The following is a 20,933-nucleotide window of genomic DNA, read 5'->3' as shown; positions in this document are numbered from 1 at the left end:
ATTAACTTTTAAAATTTTTGTCACTATAGTAAACATTACAGTAAGCATTTATCGCCTTCTCTAACAAAGAGCTTCGTTTCTTTTGTTCTATTTCAACCTGGTTTCCGACTGAAAACAGGTGTCGAAAATATCCTGATTTCACATATACGGTAATGAAATGAAAGCGATACAAGACGGAAAGTCAAAACTGTCACAAATACGGTAACGTTATTTTAAGGATACGAAACAGACGGCCAAGACATCATGGTGTCTCATATACGGTATTGTAATGTAAGAAATACGAAAAGGAAAAGCCATCCATTTTAAAACTGAGCAGCTCAAACTTTACAAAAAACCGGGTTAGACACTAACAAATGAGAACTGAAAAAAAAGTTATATCTTCAATTTCGCTTGTAATGTTTCGAAAAGATCAAGAAAACATTTCAGTAAAAATGACACTGATATTATCTTCATTCTTTATTTTACACATGGAATCTAAATATAACAATACTGCATCATGGTGTGTAGCATAGAAACAACATAAGATATAAAATTTCTCCTGATAAACATTAGAACCATATTTTTAACACTGTCAGTGAAACAAATACAAAAAAACCCATCTTTTTGCAACACCATACGTTACCAATACTAAAATTGTTTTCCAGTATACATTAAAATCTATTTTTAGTTTGACAATCACTATTTTTCAATATATAAACGTCACAGTTTCACTTCTTATCACCACGTCTGAATATAACCTTTTCCAATCCCATCATAGGAGCTTCAAATGCTAGCGACGCAACGAAGGCACAGGCATATGCTAATACAAGATTTCCAAGATATTCATATATCTGTTGAGACAAAACATGTAATTTAGTTTTACGTAACTTCCTCATTTTTACAGAAGGCTAATAAAGAAAAATAAACAACACTAGTTTACAGATGTTTAAAACGCATTAATGGATGAAGAAAAAAAATCCCACTAAAACAAACCAAAAAACCAAAAATAGTAGAAAAAAGATACAAGGGTATTGCATGAACTCAAACAGGAGCTCTCGGTCATAAAACTTTACTCAGTACTCCGAGTGCGAAATAAGTGCTCGAAACACAAAATCAGGTATTTTGATTGATTGATTCTTGAGTCTGAGTACAAAAATCGTGCTCAAAAGTTTTATGAACGCAACGCCTGGCCTTGAAAGCATAACACTTTGCTCAGTGCTCGGAGCACAAAAATCATGCTCGAAACATGAAATCCAGCAATTAGATTGGTTGATTTTTGAGTCTGAGTACGAAAATCATGCTCGAAAGTTTTATGACCGTGAGGCCAGGTGTTGAAGTCATAAAACTTTGCTCAGTGCTCGGAGGACAAACATCATGCTCGAAACATGAAATTCAGCATTTTCATTCGTTGATTTTGGAGTTTGAGTACAAAAGACTGACTCGAAAGTTTTATTACTTCCAGGCCAGATGTATTGACAGGGAAATAGTGTTTTTCTATGCATGCAGCACCCGTCAAGTAAATCCACATTTAGTAAATGCCACAATCGGGAAGGCACTTGGCAATTACAGATTAGACTGTTATTCTGATATCTTTAGAAAGAAGTAAAATCACAAAAATACTGAAATCCGATTCAAAATTATGTGTATAACATAATATCAATAGTGTGTCTAAAAAATAACTTCACTTTTGTGTTACTCAGTCTTCGTTTTTTTGTTATTGCTTTTTGTGTACTGCTGTTTGACTGGATTTTTTCTTCTTTTTTAAGCCATGGCGTTGTCAGTTTATTTTCGACTTACTGTTTGAATTTCCTTTTGTTATCCGCTATCTTAGCACTTGTTTGCACTAATTAAATGATCAATCATTCGGTTGCAGAATTATTTTTTTTTATATGGAAAATTGTCACCAGCACCATTGATTACCCAAGACGTTATGCTTCTTTGCATGTACGTCGTATATGAACGGTTTAAGGTATTATTTAAAGGTAAATGTGTCTTTCTCTGCAGAGAAAATGCCAGTGGATAATAAAACAAACTGTATTGAAGACATTTTTTCGAGTGACTTATTAGTTCATGAAATCGTACATAGTGGTTGCAGTATACATTATATAATTGTGAAGCACCTTAAAAATTTTAACAACGATTTAAGCCGCGCTTAACAAACGAATATATTATTTGGTTGTCTGTATTTCATGATGATGTGATGCTGTTTTGTGTGATTTAATGCAGAAACGACTGATATACGATGTTAAACATGACTTACAATTTCATGAGTATCGACATGAATAAGCTTCCTCCTTGAACCAAAAAAGTAGAAAATTACAATAGGATGGACTAAGTAGGCACAGTAAGTTAATTTGCCCAAAGGTACAAAAGCTTTCCATGACAAAATGGTGTTAACTATTCCTACAAAAAAGTAAGCAATGATGATTTTTATTTACAAACGTATCAATTGTTTATTAAAAGTAAAATCACAAAAATACTGAACTCCGAGGAATATTTAAAAAAGAAATTACATAATCAAATGACTAAAGGTGTCATACCACCAATTACTCCCTCAAATTTAGAACGTATGTGAAAGTAGGCCTACTCGGACAAAAAATAGTGCATTTGATGTCATTGTTCACCTAAACTAACCAACAAATTTGCAGAAATGAAACTTTTGTTGAAAGAGACATATATTAAGACCATTTTGAGCCAAATTTTACCTGTCTAGGAGTTTGCATTTAAAATTGAGGATTAATGTGCTCCATGGTATACTAATTTAAGATTTCCAGAAAACCAGGGGTTATTTTTAGTGGTACCTCCTTTCGGGAGCTCTCTTCTTTCTTATATGATTTTGAATGTATGTTGAAAATTGGCATGCAGAAAGGTAAAACCTGTACAATTCAGGATATACCTAGTTTCTATGAAGTTAAACTTAACCAGCATAAGACTATCTTAATGGATGAGAAATGACTGACTTAATTCATGTGTGTCATGTGTATTTCGTACTGGAAGGAAATCAACTAAAAAATCAAGTTTATATAAAAATCCATTATTGTTCTTCGAACTTAAACCTGCAATTTATTTTTAATGTTGTATAGTTATGAGCTAAAATATCATTTCAATATCAGTGATTGTCGATATTCCTCCTCTTTTGAAAACTAAAACTGTCGTTTTTCTTTACACTTTATATTCTAATAAGACTTTAATTGGTTTTCCAATTTCATATTGATTTTATTTATAAGCAATTATCGATTATAATTTCATATCGGTGGAGAATAAGCTTCTCTTATTGGATAAATAGGGACCACATGACATTCATTATTCATCAGTAATACATTTCATCTTTCATTAACAGAACAAAACGGACAAGAAAACTTGTATGACAAGAAAACCGTATTACAGTGGTATTGACTGTGACAGCGATAATGACCTCGCATTCGGCTCAGTCATTATCAATATCTTAGTCAATACCGCTGTCCTGTGGTTTGTTCATATACCACGATAATGACCAGTTATTCAAGAACTATTATGTAGTTACAAATCTGTTGTATTACGGACATTTCATAGGATGATTTCATGTTTTTCTTTGCAGAACTTTGCTACCATTTGATATCAATATTTCCGGGTTTCCTGTTAAAACTTATACCTTAGAGAATAACTACAAATATTATTAGTTACATAGTGTGCTGGTGCTAATGACCTAATACGGTATATATTGGGTCAGTAAATTCCATATGGGGTGAGAGCGAAGCTCGAACCCCCATATAGAATTTATTGACCCCATATATACCGTATTACGTCACTAACACACTATGTAACGAATTTATCTTACCGACTATCTTAACGTGTAAAATTTAGACTAGAGACCTATCAAAATGAGCAAGTCTTCAATACAGTTAGCATTAACATGATTAAGAAACTACTATCTTTGATCCTACAAAAACAGATGCCAACAATGACAACGTGTTAGATTTAAATGTGTTTTATGAATTTATTTCACTTTATCATCACTTTCTTCGTCTGTTGAAACCTTTAAGATTTTTTCTCAGTACTGTTTTGTTTTACTAAAGGGACGTAACACCACTACTAACCGTGTATGAAATAAGCCCCGCCTTCCTTATTACCTTATATGGAATATAAAGGGACGTAACTCCACTACTAACTGTGTATGAAATAAGCCCCGTCCCCAACTAACCTAATAATATGAGGCAGGCATTACCTGTAAATGGGGATACCGTAACGTTTCCGATTTTGGTTCTGTTGTTAGGGATTTTAGTTGTGACGTTATTTAAATTATGACGTCATATGCAATGTAAACAAAGAAACTCTATCATCAGGTAACGTTTTTTCATATCAAGGAATTATTAAAAATGAAATTGGTATTGCGCGTTCCTTCCTATTTTATACTAGACTGATAAATATATATTTTACTCAAAGTTTCATACAAACGAGACCGGAAAAAGAAAGTACATTGTACATTTCTGCGCATGTCCGGGATTTCAAAACATGACATAAAAAAATTAAACGATTTTGAGTTCATTAGTACAATGAAAAATTCGGGAAATTTTCCCAAATTTTTTTTTTATTGAATTTTCTACTGTTATTGGGGACTTCGTCCCCATATTAAATATACACGGTTTCCACGAGGACGCTTTTAACCAATCATATTACTAGAAATGTATAGAAGGTAAGATAAGTGATTATATTTATCTATTTCTATTTCTTTCTGTCTATAAGTGTTACTGTAAACCATCTAATTTTCGCGAGTGAATTTCGCAATTATAAATCGTCACAAGTGTGTAAAAACTTGGATTTGTCCTTACTTAACTACATCAAGTAAATTTGAGAATCGTAAAATTAAGTCGCCACGAACTGGGCTAGAAAGGTCTAAACGCGAAATAAAGTATCCGCGAAAATAATTTGGTTTACAGTATTTTGTTTTTAGAATTTTCTATTATTAACAAAACAGTATAGACCCTATTATAGTCATTACTTAATTGATAACAAACCTCCATTTCCTGTTGCGCATGCAAATATAACCCAACAAACACCAAGACTCCATGCAGTTCTGTGTAAAGTGTTGAAAGTAGCTGCAAGATCAGTTGAAAACGGATGACCATTATAATCCCTGTAGACACCATATAGTGCTGCACTGGCAATTGCGGTAAAAACTGCCCATAAAACTAAGTTAAGGTACTGAAACATAAAACATTACCTTTTATTTTTACACTTTAAACGAAAGTGTTATAACAAACTGCAATGTTCGTGCAGATCTAGAACGATCAGCAATTTATCGGATCATGTACACCTTTCATAGTTGAGGACCATTTGTTGCATCAGAACATGTTAGAAGTCTTTTCATGTCTTAAAGTGTTATTAAGTTGTTGTCTGATTAACCTAAATATATACCTGAAATGAAACAACTATCAATCCAAGTTCAGATGAAGAGGATGTAAGCAACCCCCGGACCCCCTGGATCCGCCAATGCTGTATTGTCGGCTATAAAATGCTTCGACATGAAATATATTAATCAATTTAATTGAGAAAAACTAAGTACTTGATTTATTACAAAATAATACACGACAAACCAAAATGATAGTACAAACGACTACCACTATAGGCTCCTGGCTTGGGACAGGCACATAACAGATGTTGTGTGTAAAACATGTTGCGAGTGCACAACCCTCCCTTAACCGTGAACAGTGGCGTAATAGAACTACAGAAAAAGACCATATTGAAACCATTTGAAAAAGGCTAAACACATTAAATCGATAGAAAGCCTTATATATCAAACAGAAACACAGACCGGATTTTGTCTATATACTAACCTTATTTATCTTACATTTACACTTAGTTTGGTACAACAGGAAACCACAGAACATACCGACTAAATATGGTCCTAAGCGAGTGTAAGGCCGTTGGTAATACTGGTTGAAATAATCCTCACTGTGTGGTCTGTATACATGATATATATAAAATATATTAACTATAGGATATGTACTTTTTAGCTTAATTTATTTTATTAATTTTGTATTTACATTGTTTCATAGATCAAATTTATTCGTTCAGTGTATTCTCATTTGTGTTAATATGTCTTTTGATTGAGTTAAGCCATTTTGATTGATATTTTATAGTGTGTCTTTCTATGTTGAGATGTTACGCTATTGGTTAAGATAAGGGTGAAGGTTTCGTACCATTAAAACGCTTGAAAAAGCTGCAACTGTTTGCACCAGTCCCAATACAGGAATCTGAGGTTCAGTAGTTGTCGTTTGTTGATGTGGTTCATAAGTGTTTCTCGTTTCTCGTTTTCTATATAGATTAGACCGTTTGTTTTAACCGTTTGAATCGTTTAACTAGTGATCTTGACGCCCTTTATAGCTTGTTGTTCGGTGTGAGCCAAGACTCCGTGTTGAAGACCTAACCTCGACCTATATTGGTTAAGTTTTATTAATTGGGACTTTGATTGAGAGGTGTCTCATTGGCACTTTTCCAACAGAATAACGAGGGGAAAGATGAAAATGTCCTGTACCAGGTAAGGAACATGGCAGTTATTATCAAATAGTTCGTTTCTATGTGTGTTGGCGTTTGTTTCTGTTCACTTCAGTGGTAGTATTGTTCATTTGTTTTCCTCTTATAGTTGATGTATTTCCTTCAGTTTTAGTTTGTAACCCGCATTTGTTTTCACTCAATCCATTTATGAATTTTGAACAACGTTATTCTTCTGTTGCCTTTATTTAGACTATAACATCTGATTAATGCATAAATCATTACCGTTGGTTTTCCCGTTTGAATGGTTATCCACGTCTAGTAATTTTTGGGGCCCTTTATAGCTTGTTGTTCGGTGTGAGCAAAGGCTCCATGTTGAAGGCCGTACATTGACCTATAATGGTTTACTTTTATAAATTGTTATTTGTATGGAGAGTTGTCTCATTTACACTCATACCACATCTTACCATATCTATATATTATATGTCACATCATCGTGTACTGCAATTACACCTTGCTTTATATAGGTAAAAACCTTCTTTTTTTAATGAAATCCTCTTACAACAACACTCAAACTTTGTTAATCATATAACCTTCAACGTACCCTTTTTGAGCGGTTTGAAGATCAAAATGTCTGGAAACAAGTCCTGTTGCTATGGCACAACCTAACCACATTACACCCGTCACGACTGTTCCTGCTATTTTAGAACTAAATTAAGAATACAGATATAAATAGCATAGGTCTTACATGATACAAGTCTTAAATATTGGTAACTTTTACGGTAAAACAAAAATGTCAATTTACTGTGGTTTGTAGATTGCTGTTTGTCTATGTTTTGTTTTGTTTTTATTTTTTGCAGTGGTGTTGTTTGTTTATAGGTTGAAAGTTCTTTTGGTATATTTGGCCTCTCTCTTCAATGTCTTAAGATTTAACCATTCTGTGATTCTTACCACTTTTTCCTAATTATTGTAGCAACCAGCAGAAAAACATTCGTATGTTGTTTTCACATACTAATGTTCACAATAAACCCTGAACATACTTGGAATACCATTAAAAGCTATCCGCGTTAGTTTTAAATTTTTTTTAAAAACATCTTTTAAATGAAAAACCAGATCATGTTTTTAATATTTGCTGGTGTGATTTTACTTATGGCTTTTAAACGTTAAAATGATTATTCAGCAGATAAAGTGGAACACAGAATCGTGTTTGATTTTACAAGTGATGTTCTAGTTGAAGTATACCTTTAAATCCCAATTATTAATCAAGCTTATACAGATTTTATGTTTTTGCTATTTCTTTTTAAACTTTTAAATTATTAGTATTATCATTTAAATATTTTAATAACGATAGAAGAAATACCCTGATTTCTGTTAACCAAATATACAATCCAACTTTAGCGTTATAAAAAACTGTTGTAGCCCACATTTTAGGACTTTTCTATTTTGTTACTATTTAGGGTTCCAGTTTTCTATGAAATACTTTAGTATTTTGAAGCTTTTAATTGAAACAAACAACACCATTATCTTCATGTCATTTTCTGTTAGAATATATCTGACTTTAGTTAAATGTGTTTCCTTTATTGATTTTTCTAATGTACTGCTTTCAAATACATTCAGTTATTGCAACAACTTAGATTAGATATTACCAGATTGACAATACCCGACATTTGAGTAATGGTTACTAGAAACTGATATAGTTTTACAACATTAATCACATAGATTTCTTATGGATTTTTACTTACTAATACATGGGAATCAGAATAATTGGACTGATTACAAAAAACTGCATGTCATTTGCTAAATACCAAGCCCAAGCAAAACACTAAAAAGAGAAGAAAAAACTGCATGTCATTTGCTAAATACCAAGCCCTACCAAAACACTAAAAAGAGAAGAAAAAACTGCATGTCATTTGCTAAATACCAAGCCCTACCAAAACACTAAAAAGAGAAGAAAAGACTGCATGTCATTTGCTTAACACTAGCGCAAACCAAAACACTAAAATGAGAAGAAAATCTATCTGAAATGCCTTAACTTAAAGTCTTTAAGAAAAATAATACCGAAAATTTAATTAAGAATAATGAAGGAAATAGGCATCACGAAATGTCTTTTATTTATTTAAATATTATTGAAAGGATAACTTTTTATAAAAATGAAAATTTATACTGGAAATTTAAATAAAAATCATAAGAAAGGAAATCGTAACCGAAATCAAAATCATTGAAAACGACCAAGAGACGAATAAGTGTTAATGACTTAAAAAATATGATAAAATTAAGAACATCTCGTTGATTTATAGGTATCTAATCTTATTCACTCGCCCTTCATAACTAAAATTAACAAATGTAAGCAGAATGAAACATATTCTGTAGTATTCGCCTTGGTATTATATTGTTGATCTTGATAAATGTGTAAAAAGGAGATATCTCACAAATTAATATATAAATATACAAAATGCAAATTAAAATGTCCCGAATAATTTGTTACAATATATTGATCGCGTGGATGACAAAGATTGTGTTTGTGATATTAACATTAAAAAACAAAAATGAATTATAACTTTTGTTATTTTCGCCTGATTAACTGACCTCATTTGATTCTTTGTTAAAGTTGTTGATGTATAAAAGGTTATACCACCAGTTTGTATGACAATTATCTGGTGATTTTCTACTGTCACTCCAAAACGGACCACTGCCGAGATAGGGATAAAGTCCTGTAAATACCATCAGAACAAGCATATATGGTGGAGTCAACCTAGAAAATAAAAAGAAAGAATTGAAATGTACCCTGTCATGTCTGGTCTATGGTTTTTTTTTCTGATTTAGTTTAAATTAGTCAAAATATAGAACTTTTATAGTATTTGAATAGTTGGTTTAAGTTGTTGATTTTATAATTTGCTTGTCTAAATTGTCGCTAACACCTTTCAAATTTGGTGCATGTACTATTTAATGATGCATACTTTTGTCTAGATGATCTGTCAAGTTATCATTCAATGGAGGTTTTGATCCTAGTTTTTTTTTTAAATTTATTTGCCCTCTTAAGGCTATTTGTATATGTAGAGTATAGACATCTAACCAAATATTTAATTTAAAAAAATTCGAACAGACAAAATATTTCACCGAAGCCTTGTGAAGAAGTGCTTATGCCGATGATTTTTTAACCTGACGAAAAAAGCAAAAACCTTAAATCTATGAAGTGTCCCTTTAAATATATCATACCAACCTCCAAAACCGATGAAAGTAGAACATAAACCAATTAAGCTTTAAGGCGCTTTTGTGTTTCTGCAGTTGTTGGAGTATCAAATATGCCAATAAGGTACCACTGAAAATATATAATTATTATTATTATTAATCTCAACCAATTTAATATGTAAAATACTAAAAAGAGACGCCCTAGTTTAGATGTAACTATGAACTTGTCAAACTTTATAGTGTAATTATGCACTTGTCAAACTTTATAGTGTAACTATCGCACATGTAAACGAAAAGATAATCGTAAAATTTGTTCACGGATCGTTATAAATATAATGGAGCTTGATTCGACTATCGTACAAGTAAGAGTTTTTTTTTACATTTGAGAATGCCTTACCAAGTCAGGAATATAACAGTTGTTGTCCATTCGTTTGGTGTGTTTTATCATTTGATTTTGCCATTTGAATAGGGAATTTCCGTTTTGAATTTTCCTCGGAGTTCAGTATTTTTTTTTTTTACATTTTTCTTCTATGTAAAATTCATCTTGTACCAAACATTTTGTTATAAAGCCAAAGCTTATATCTAAATGTTAATGGCATTATCGTGAAATAAGACAAATCTAAGAGAATATTTAGATAATATAAAGTGACCTGATAGTATCGCCTCCTTTAAAACTTTAAACAGACTATAATGGTATGTAACTATTAGTCTGATCTAAATTGAATGAAGGACGACGACAGTATTCCCGTCTTTTTTTTTATTATAAATTTCATATTTCAGTTTTACCTTAAAGCAAAGAAAGAATCGACCGATACTTCTGCGTTCATGATGGCCATAAATGATTTCCGTTTAATGAACTTCGTGTATACCTGAGCCCCATTGTCTGTAAAACAATTATAAATTAGATAAAATTTGCATGGACAAACTTTATGGTTGAAGCAATTCCTGTACTTTATTATATTGATAATATGATTAGTTATTTGTATCAAACTTCTGTATAACTATATAAAATAAATAAATAAATAAATCATTATGCGACGATAGAAGACCACATGCGAAATTCATATTATGAAGAATAAGCAAAGAGACAAAGAAACGGTAAAATGTATGAATACAAATTTAATTCATGAATCAAAGGGGCCTCGATGGTCGATTGGTCTAAGTAGTCCAACCACTGTTTAACTAACACTGAGTTTTGGAGTGAAGCCTGCACATGGCAGGTGCATTCGACTTCAATCTTAATTGATTAATATTGTCAGTGTTTCCTGTCGGTTGTTATTTTAAGGCACTCAAATGTTATTGCCTCAAAATAGCAACAATTTTGAAAGTGGCATTAAAAAGCCATTATATATGTAGGACTCGGAACCGCGATTGTCACGCTGAAGTGCGATGGTTAACACGCTGAAGTGCGATGGTTAACACGCTGAAGTGCGATGGTTAACACGCTGAAGTGCGATGGTGACATTGTGACGTTAACTTGTTGATATCTACGCTGAAGTGCGATGGTGGTTATGCTGTAGTGCGGTGGCCAACCTAAGACTTTGAATAAAAGCAAAATGTACATGAGCTGTTTTAATAAAATAACACCACTAAAATTTGACAAAAGTAGCTGCTAGCCTCTTATTTGGAAGATGCTTTTAACTACTGTTTAGATCAAACCAAAGACTTAAAACTTTGTTTTAATCTAATTTTCCAAGTCTTTAATTCTAGCACGCAAAAGTATGGATTCAGGTGTTCAAGGGAGAAATAAAAAAAAAAAGATTCAGCGAGTAGGTCTTTATAATAGTACATTTACTTAAATATTATGATAAAACTTAGTAATTGCTCTCAACAATTTTTCATCAATTTATATATACCTGATGTCGAAACAGTATCCACGAAGTAAAATACTGACAAGTAAATCTATGCTTGACTTATAGCGAGGATTGTCAATTATTTCACGAAAAATAAAGATAAGGGTGATAAATTGGGAAGTACGCGTAGGGTTTAGTCAGGTTAATTTCTGTCTGACATGTTGTACACAATCAACACTGAAACCATGAAAAAAATAAGACTAGAGCGACGGTGTTCTTTCAAAACAAAACAAAAGGATCTCGAGAATAAAACAACATTATATGAATTTGATGTAGCAAAATATTGAAACATAGCTAATACTAGCATTTGTTTTTATCAAATTGCCCAAATTAAATAATGTGACGCTTACGTGCAGATTAATTAAGATTGCCATTAAGATAAGTATATTGTATTAATCGTAGAATATCAGTCTGCGGCATAATTCAGAATACTGGTTAGCCCATTTGGTGACCAAGTTTAACTTTCAGCCGCTTTGCTGCCTAAGATGTTTAAACATATTTTTGTAACCTCAACATGTAATGCTTAAAACTGTTCGGGTCTTAAATTGTTCGATTCTATATTTTTTCCTTACTTTCCTTTGTTAGCATGAAACCTTCATCTACAAAACCCTATTCTCACGCTGCGAATCCATGTTCTTTTTGAAAACGTCATATTATTCAAACGCCATACACAAAACCATCGCACTTCAGCGAAAGGACCATCTTACTTTGGCGTGGACCATCGCACTTTAGCGTGACCATCGCACTTCAGCGTCCCGATCGCACACCCGAGTCCTACATATACAATACTCAATCGAATACATGTTACAGTATTGAAATAACTGGAAAACATTGTTATACAGAAATAACATTAGCTTTGCGTTATGTGGTCTGATGTGTTAGGGAATATGTGTTATACCCTTTGTATCGTACTACTATTATAATGCTAATAAACACCCGTACAAGTACGGACAAAATGATGAAAGACATACCTACCCATTTGACCTAATCCAAAGGCAAATGTATGTCCAAGGATGACCCACGACATACTGATAAACCGTATACCATTGATAGCTGTCAATGTTCCAGCTGCTTGTTTGGTTCCAAGAATTTTTTCAATATTTGTATAAATAGAAAACGACAGCCACGCTTTCCCTATAATACCTTTAAAGCAAAAATATAATAAATGTTTGATTTTAAAATATAACTCTGAGTTTATACATGCAATGAGCAAACGCAGAACCCTCTTTGATCATAAGTAAAAATATGCATAAGAAGAATCTATATTCATGAATAAACCTTTACTCTTAAGTAAGACTTATTTAATTTATATTATTTAGCTTTTATCAACATATTTAGTATCTAATACCTTACATTGTTGTTCATTTTAAATCACTCCTATGTTGTTTATTAGAATAATATTTCACTACTATAACACTGTGCAACCAACGGTACCTGGTGTGTACGCAGATGTTTCATTTCTGTCTTGACCAACATCTACAGATACTTCCGGTTCCTCTACCTTAGGTTTATAATCATCTCCAGTTTCCTTTTCTTCACTAGAGACGTACGATATATTGATGATACCACCTTTCGGTTTTTGTTTCTGACGTTTTTCCATCACCCGTATGAAGACATCATATATTGTGGCTAACGTTATAACAATAGCAAAATTTGAAAGAATGACTCTGAAAAAAAACCAAAGCTATATTTTATCATCCTTTATTCAATTGAAGTAGGAAAAGAAGTATAGAAGTAAAATAGATTCCTTAAATTTGAGTGTTTCTTATGAATGAAAATCCAGAAAAGCTTTTCGATAAATAAACTCATCATAGATACCAGGATTAAATTTTGTATTTACGACAGACGCGCGTTTCGTCTACAAACGACTCATCACTGCCGCTCGAATCAAAAACAGTTTAAAAGGCCAAATAAAGTACGATTTTGAAGAGCATCGAGTACCAAATTCCTAAAGTTTGGCCAAATACAGCTATGGTAATTTATTCCTTAGGTAGAAAGGCTTTAGCATTTCAAAAATTCAACAGTTTTGATCCTACGAAAGTTATAATATTAAATACAGGAACATTTGCAACATATGTTATTTATGTATCACTTCACTGTCAATTAAAATACTGGTAGCGATAAGTAATTAAAACTGGACATTAAAAACAAATACGTCGACCAGAAGTAATTATGAAATGTATAATGTGACACAATTGTATATATTAGGGAAAACCTTAGACAAATTCTTACCCGCCCTTCTTTGATTTTCGCTTTTCCAAAATCACTAGGTAAACATTTCGACATGTAGTATTGTGTGCCCATCAACATTTTTTGATTATGATAAAATATCAGTTGAATCTGTTACTTTTATTAAATAACTATCCAGTGAATTTTGATTACAGGAATCTGTTTAAAAAAGATTAACTTTCCTTATCATCGTCTGTGGTAAATTTTCATTGGTGTTTGTGACGGAAGTTTTATCTTCTTTCTGAAGTATAATTGACCAAAAATAAACTGGAAGCTTGAGTGGACTGTCGGTACGTCTAATGACCGACTTAGAAATAAATGACGAAGAAATAATACTATGAATGTCCATTTTGTATCTTTCATCCCTCTTTTACCGTAGTAATTCTTATAAGAAGAAAGATCACAAAAATAATAAACTCAGAGGAAAATTCAGAACGGAAAGTCCCTTATCAAATGGCAAAATCTAAAGCTAAAACACATCAAACAAATGGACAACAACTGTCATATTCATGACTTGGTACAGGCATTTTCCTATGTAGAAAGACAATAACAATCAAAATCAAATAGTAAACAAAGACTAAAAAAATCAAAGGACATTTACATCAACAGTTATAAATAATAAATAAGAAACAGCACGAACTCCACTAAAAACTGGGGGTCAAATCAGATGCTACGGAAGGGTAGAAAATGATGGATAGGACGATAACTCTTCCGATAAAAAAAGCTTATCAGGTTTTTTTTACCGACATAGTGAAACTATCGATGATTATACACAAAGCCGTGCTATGTTTCACAACATATTATCTAGATATAAGAAGATGTGGTATGAGTGCCAAATGAGACAACTCTCCATCCAGGTCACAATTTATAAAAGTGAACCATTATAGATCAAAGTACGGTCTTCAATACGGAGTATTGTTTTACATCGAACAGCAAGCTATAAATGACTAGTGTCAAACCATTCAAACGGTAAACCCAACAGTATGATTAACATTGTCATTAAAGCGGGAGGTTTGTCATGCCACAAAACCAGGTTCAACCCACCACTCTTATCTTAAAATGCCCTGTACCAAGTCAGGGAAATGGCCATTGTTATATTATAGTTCGTTTCTGTGTGTGTTACATTTTAATGTTGTGTTTCTGTTGTGTCGAAGTTCTCTTATATTTGATGCGTTTCCCTCAGTTTTAGTTTGTAACTCGGATTTGTTTTTTCTCTATCGATTTATGAATTTCGAACAGCGGTATACTAATGTTGCCTTTATTAATCAATATGATAAACTAGAAACGAGAAACACTTATGAACCATATTAACACTCGCTAACTACTAAACATCAGATTCCTAACTTAGGACAGGTGAAATCAATTGCAGCGGTGTTAAACGTACCATTTCCATCATTATCTTAAACAATAGTGTAATATCACAACATAGAAAGACAAATTCATATTTTTTTGTCTAAACGTACTTACAATACAACAATTGCTCGGGTATCATAGCTCTGATCTGTTTCCTCACAACTCCCACTATAGGGAAATACTGTTTGGTTGGACAATTGTGGCACAACTGAAAAGTTTAAGAGTAAAATGGCATATTTGTTTTTAATACTAACATTATCGGCACGAAAAGCAAGAAATATAAAAAAAATTCAGGTCATAAAAACTTTAAAACAGAAAAACACAGGAATACTCTCCTCCTAACAGTTATCAAAAGTACTAGGATTATAATTTAGTACGCCAGACGCGCGTTTCGTCTACATAAGACTAATCAGTGACGCTCAAATCGAAATATTAATTACGGATCGCAGAGTACTCACAGTTACTAATTACAAATGCATAGTTAATTCCGACATATACACAACCATGTTTTCGAAAATTTTAGAAAGTACACATACAATGAATTTAGTATATGGACATTCCTTTTATTGACAGAAAATTATAGCTTTCTGTGGTTCCTTAATACATTAATGAACAACATGTAGTACCAAAAGTATAACTATAAATATTTCCATGCTCAATTTTATTATTATTTGTATGCAATCTGTTATCATATTTAACTTTTTTTTTAGATTTTTAGATATTTTTCAGATGAAAGTTATATGGTCTCATGATAAACCAGATGTTTCATAACTTACGCATATTCTACCGTACAGTTCCGGATATTTTAGTTATACCACTTTTGTTTCTATTTCTCGGTCGTTTTTTTTTGAAAAACTAAGGCTTTTTTACCTCAGGAATAGATTACCTTAGCTGTATTTGGCAAAACTTTAGGAAATTTTAGTCCTCAATGCTTCTCAACTTCGTACTTTATTTGGCCTTTTATAAAAAAAAAATTATTCGAGCGTCACTGATGTGTGTTTTGTAGACGAAATGCGCGTCTGGCGTCAATATTAATATTTAATCCTGGTATCTATGATGAGTTTATTTGCAACCACTGGGTCAATGCCACTGCTGGTGGAGATTGATTTCCCCCAGGGTATCACCAGCCCAGTAGTCAGCACTTCTGTGTTGAGTTGAGTTATCATTGATATGTTCATAATTATAAATTAATTGTTAACAAAACTTTAAATTATTGAAAAACTAAGGATTTTCTACCTCAGGAATAGATTATTTGGCAAAACTTTTGGAATATTTGGTCCTCAATGCTCTTCAACTTCGTACTTTATTTGGCCTTTTATAACATTTTTTTATTCGAGCGTCACTGATGAGTCTTTTGTAGACAAAACGCGCGTCTGGCGTAAATATTAAATTTTAATCTGGGTATTTTATTTTTATATACTTTGCTTGGTAATCCCTAAAAAACATGTCTCGTATCCGTGTGACAATAAGTTAACTGAAAACCGTAGTCGTTGTTAAAATATTTCTCTTAAATATCACAAATGTACTTTCATACCTGATTTGAGAAGAGTAAGAATATCATCACTGGAACAGGAACTAGGAACACATATTCCCGCGTTTACACTAATCCCTTTTTGTCTTGTCAGCTAAAATCAAAAGTTCAATTAAAATTAAGTAGACATTCACACAACCATGATGTAAATACTTGATTTAAGTATTTATTTGTGTGCTATTTCCCATTGTAGCAACTCGCATTGCGGGGGATTCTTAGCAGCAGATGCCCACCTTGTCGACAAACCCAATCCCGCTCGTTTTTATTTCATCCGATTACCTAAGATTTGTTTAATACCCTGATTTTTTCTCTTTCCAGTCGATTTTAAAGATTTACAACACCAATTAAGTATTTTACAAATCCAGCAAGAAACAAAATAGATTAAGAAGATCTATATTGATTGAAATAAAGTTAAGAATAAAAGCCTGTACCAAGTCAGGTATATTTTTTCATTCGATTGATGTGTTTGACACTTGATAATTGACTTTTCGATTTGAATTTTCCTTCGAATTTGGCATATTTTTGTTATTTTACTTCTTTCTGTGACAATTTACATTACGACATACAATAGATATCTTACAGTTGTCTTACATCGTTATAGTTACGGAGTTCTATAAAAAAAAAACACATTCAGCGACAAATAATAATTTATTACATTTCATTTAGTAAAAATGCCTCCTTACCGGGTTGGTAAATGTAGCAAGATACAGCTGTTCTTTGCAGTATTTGCCATGGAATGAATCTGTTTCTATGTCCAAACACTCATCATAATCTCCGAGCCACGTGAACCCACCATTTAATATTCCTGAGGGGGGCTTTGCAATGGCATCGATCACTTAAAACACAAACAAAAGATAAGTTGATAGCGCCGATTACATTAACATATTCATAAAAGAATGGCATAATATAACAAAGTGATATTCAATTCATATATACATGTATCAAAAACAAACTAACAATGGCATGACAAAAACGACAAACAACAGTACATGGAAAATAAAGACAGAGCAACCCGAACTTCACAAAAAGCAGTGGTGATTGGAGGTGCTACGGGAGGATAAGCAGATTCACTTCTCATGTGGCACTCGTTTTGTTGCTTTAACATGTTACAATAAATGACTGTGCTTTTCATCCTTTTTATAACTTTATCGCTGAAAAAAGTAAAAGGCGATTGACAATATTATGAATACTTTCTTTGGAATTTCACTTTTGTAGATAATAGGAAAAAAGTATCTATGATCAAAAATCAGTACATGCACAGCGAAAAACATACGCACTTTGCAAAGGAACAGTGCTGGTATTGCGGTTCTTTGTCTCATTGTCAAAGCGGGCTCAACCTAGACAGGAAACAAATTATTCAGGTTACTCTCCCTACTGATAGGCAGCTTATTTTCGCGAGCAGTTTTACTCGCGAAAGTAGCGAGTAGAATATGAATTGATGACTATGTAAAGCTTTGATCTTTTATTATTAAACTTCATCAAGTATAGTACAAAATTCCGCAACTAGATTATTAAATTGGCGCGAAGTGGACTAGTAGGGGTAAAACGTGAAAATACAGTTTACGGTATATGTCAATTGATTAAAGACAACTGACGTTTCATGATATAAAGTAAAACCTTACTGTTCAATGCCCATGGTTTAGATTGCTGTATTCCGGTTAGAATCTTTTGGCCATCTAACATACACTGAACCGATACTCCCTTTACAAGATTCGTGAAGTTTATCGATGGAAGGTTTGGTAGTCCGAAAGGTGGCGCTGGTAAATTTTTGCTGTCTATCATTTGATTGTCAATGGTTAGACTATGTCTGTTGGCAGCTGTTAAAATTTTCTCCATATCGAATACATCTTTAAGTTTCCGCTCTATTGGTATAAATGCGTGTTTATCCAGATTTTTAGATTGTTCAATTATTCTGTACGCGTTGTTCCTGATTTCTCCATATGTATTTGCTTGTGAATGGTAAAAGACACACAACAAAATAAAACAAAAACAAGTGATCTGCATCCTTTCCATGCCATACATTGTGAAAGAAAATATCAATATTTTGGATTTATATTGATATATAATCAGTGCAAACTGATAACAATATTTACAATATACAATTTCGTCACATAGTTAATCGTAATATATAACAACCTTTCATATCTGTAGGATAGATGAATAATTGTAATATTGCACAATGTGTCTATTTAAAACATAACAACGTGTTTAAGATAGCTTTACAATAATTAATTATAATTAGAATATAAGTAAATCAATGAAATATCAACCAAACAGCTTGGTGTCGGTTTAGCATGTGCAAAATATAACACAGATTCAAAACTGATGAACACGATTAATTATTACATTGTTTTGCAATGGTGATCGGGCATTGACGAACATTTATGATTTTAGCTCAGTCATCAGTTTTCTTTGTTGTGTTTCGTAAACTTTTGTTTGTCATTTCGACGTTTGTCTTTTTTATCCTTTGGCTATGACATTTTGTCATTTCCACGTTATTAGCTTTTATCCCTTGGGTGTGACAGTTAGTTTGTCATTTCGACGTTTTTCGTTTTTATCCCCTGGCTCTGATAGTTTTGCAAAGACTTTTGAGTTTGAATAACCCGTTAGTCTCTCTTTTGTATTAGAACTATGGAACAGCTAAAGGATAGCAAGCGGCAATATAACCAATTAACCAGAGGAAGACGATTGCAATGTATCCATGTATACAGATATAATAAGATGTTATATGACTGCTAATGCGACAACTCATAATGCAAATGGATTATATCACCTCAAATATATTAAACACGAAGAACATTTATTTTGGATCCTCAATGCTCTTCAACTTCGTACTTTATTTGTTTTGCAAAACCCATACTCTATAATCAGCTATACAATAGCCCAGTAAGACAAAAGTAAAACAATTCGATTGAGAACATTTATTTTGGGTCCTCAATGCTCTTCAATCTCGTACTTTATTTGTTTTTTTTGACATTTTTTTATTTGAGCGTTCCTTATAAGTAATTTGCAGACGAAATTCGCGTTTGGCGTAAATAAAAATATCAATCCTGGTATCTATGATGAGTGAATTTATATTTCTTAAATGTTAAAAAATAATTAAAACTTATCTTAATATTATTTTGTTTTTTATATCTGATTTGGAAAATACTAATCCTGGTTATAAACTTGAATCTGAAGTGTTCTTTGTCAATCTTTATACATAAGTTACATTATTTAACCTTTTCCTGTTTTAATAAAATTTAGATAAAATTGATGAGACATATGGGGATGATAAAAATAACACTATTTATTGTCATGTATCATCATATCACTAATAGTTATCATAACTGCATGTTTATCTAAAGGAATAATATAATCACAGGTTGTTGACGCTCAACCGTCCTTTTAACCTTATACAGTGGTGTCACAGTACACCATGTGAACATACTTTAAAATTAGTTTGAAAGATCTCAACTCATAAGATCGATGCAAAGCAGATCTAGATCTAAATAATTAAAACATACACTGGACATTGTAGGGTATCTGAACAGCGGTATACTGATGTTGCCTTTATTCATACCCCCAAAACAGAAAGGACATGCAATACAGACCCGAGAGTACTTCCCGTTAGTAAAAGCTACTTCAAACCCAATACAAAATATCAAAAAATCATTTATCTTTGTACTTTCATTTCCCCAAATAATTCTCTGATTAATTTACGAGCAACCATTATTCCCCTTTAATAAAATGTCATGTTTGTCATCTGGAGATGAAATGATCGGTTAGAATATTTATCAACATTGCAACATTTTGATTAAAAAATGCATACTTTTAAATCAAAATGACCATTTTATTGAACATCGAGTTAACGAAAGAAATATTTTGTTTGAAAAGGGGTCAACAGCAATGTATAGAGATGATCAGCACTCTTATTTATAGACAAAGTTATATGTCAAACCTGAAAATTCATCCGGTAAATAATTCAAAGTTTTGCTGCAGGAAAAGGCTTTCATTTTCCTATAATATATTTCTCTGTTATCTGTTGTCAGCTGCATCCTGATCAGACTGGAAGGAGTTTTCTTCTTTTGTATTTGTCGTTACTTGTTTTGTCTTCTTTTATCTCAGACAAGCTGTAACAAACACTTTATAATCTATATAGATATTATTTGAATTATGTATTTCATTTCCAAATCATCAATTAAAGTTATCAACATAATAAAACGAGATCCTTATGCAACCGTTTCAACATCTTTCTATGAAAAATTTAAAACAAGTATGGCACTCTTTTCCTTTTCCTTTGTTATTATTAGTTATGAGGGAAAATATGACAAAATGATATGTTTTAA

General features: G+C 32.3%; 1 protein-coding gene across 1 annotated transcript; it reads right to left on the bottom strand.

The window, feature by feature from the left end:
* Positions 1-443: 443 nt before the first annotated feature.
* LOC143063418 (O-acyltransferase like protein-like) lies at positions 444-18,657 on the bottom strand. Its single transcript, XM_076235560.1, has 15 exons — positions 18,228-18,657; positions 17,289-17,440; positions 16,609-16,699; positions 15,189-15,282; positions 12,927-13,159; positions 12,468-12,635; positions 10,426-10,522; positions 9,671-9,769; positions 9,037-9,202; positions 8,193-8,272; positions 7,055-7,159; positions 5,793-5,919; positions 4,974-5,160; positions 2,240-2,382; positions 444-830 (listed from the first exon to the last, which is right to left on the bottom strand). The coding sequence occupies exons 1-15, from the start codon at positions 18,625-18,627 to the stop codon at positions 708-710; spliced, it is 2,265 nt and encodes a 754-aa protein (XP_076091675.1). The 5' UTR covers positions 18,628-18,657; the 3' UTR covers positions 444-707.
* Between the last annotated feature and the right edge of the window lie 2,276 nt (positions 18,658-20,933).

Source organism: Mytilus galloprovincialis, chromosome 2 (assembly GCF_965363235.1).
Source record: "Mytilus galloprovincialis chromosome 2, xbMytGall1.hap1.1, whole genome shotgun sequence".
Classification (NCBI taxonomy): Eukaryota; Metazoa; Mollusca; class Bivalvia; order Mytilida; family Mytilidae; genus Mytilus; species Mytilus galloprovincialis.
Note: the sequence above shows the minus strand (reverse complement) of the source record. Positions and strands in the feature narration are given on the sequence as shown.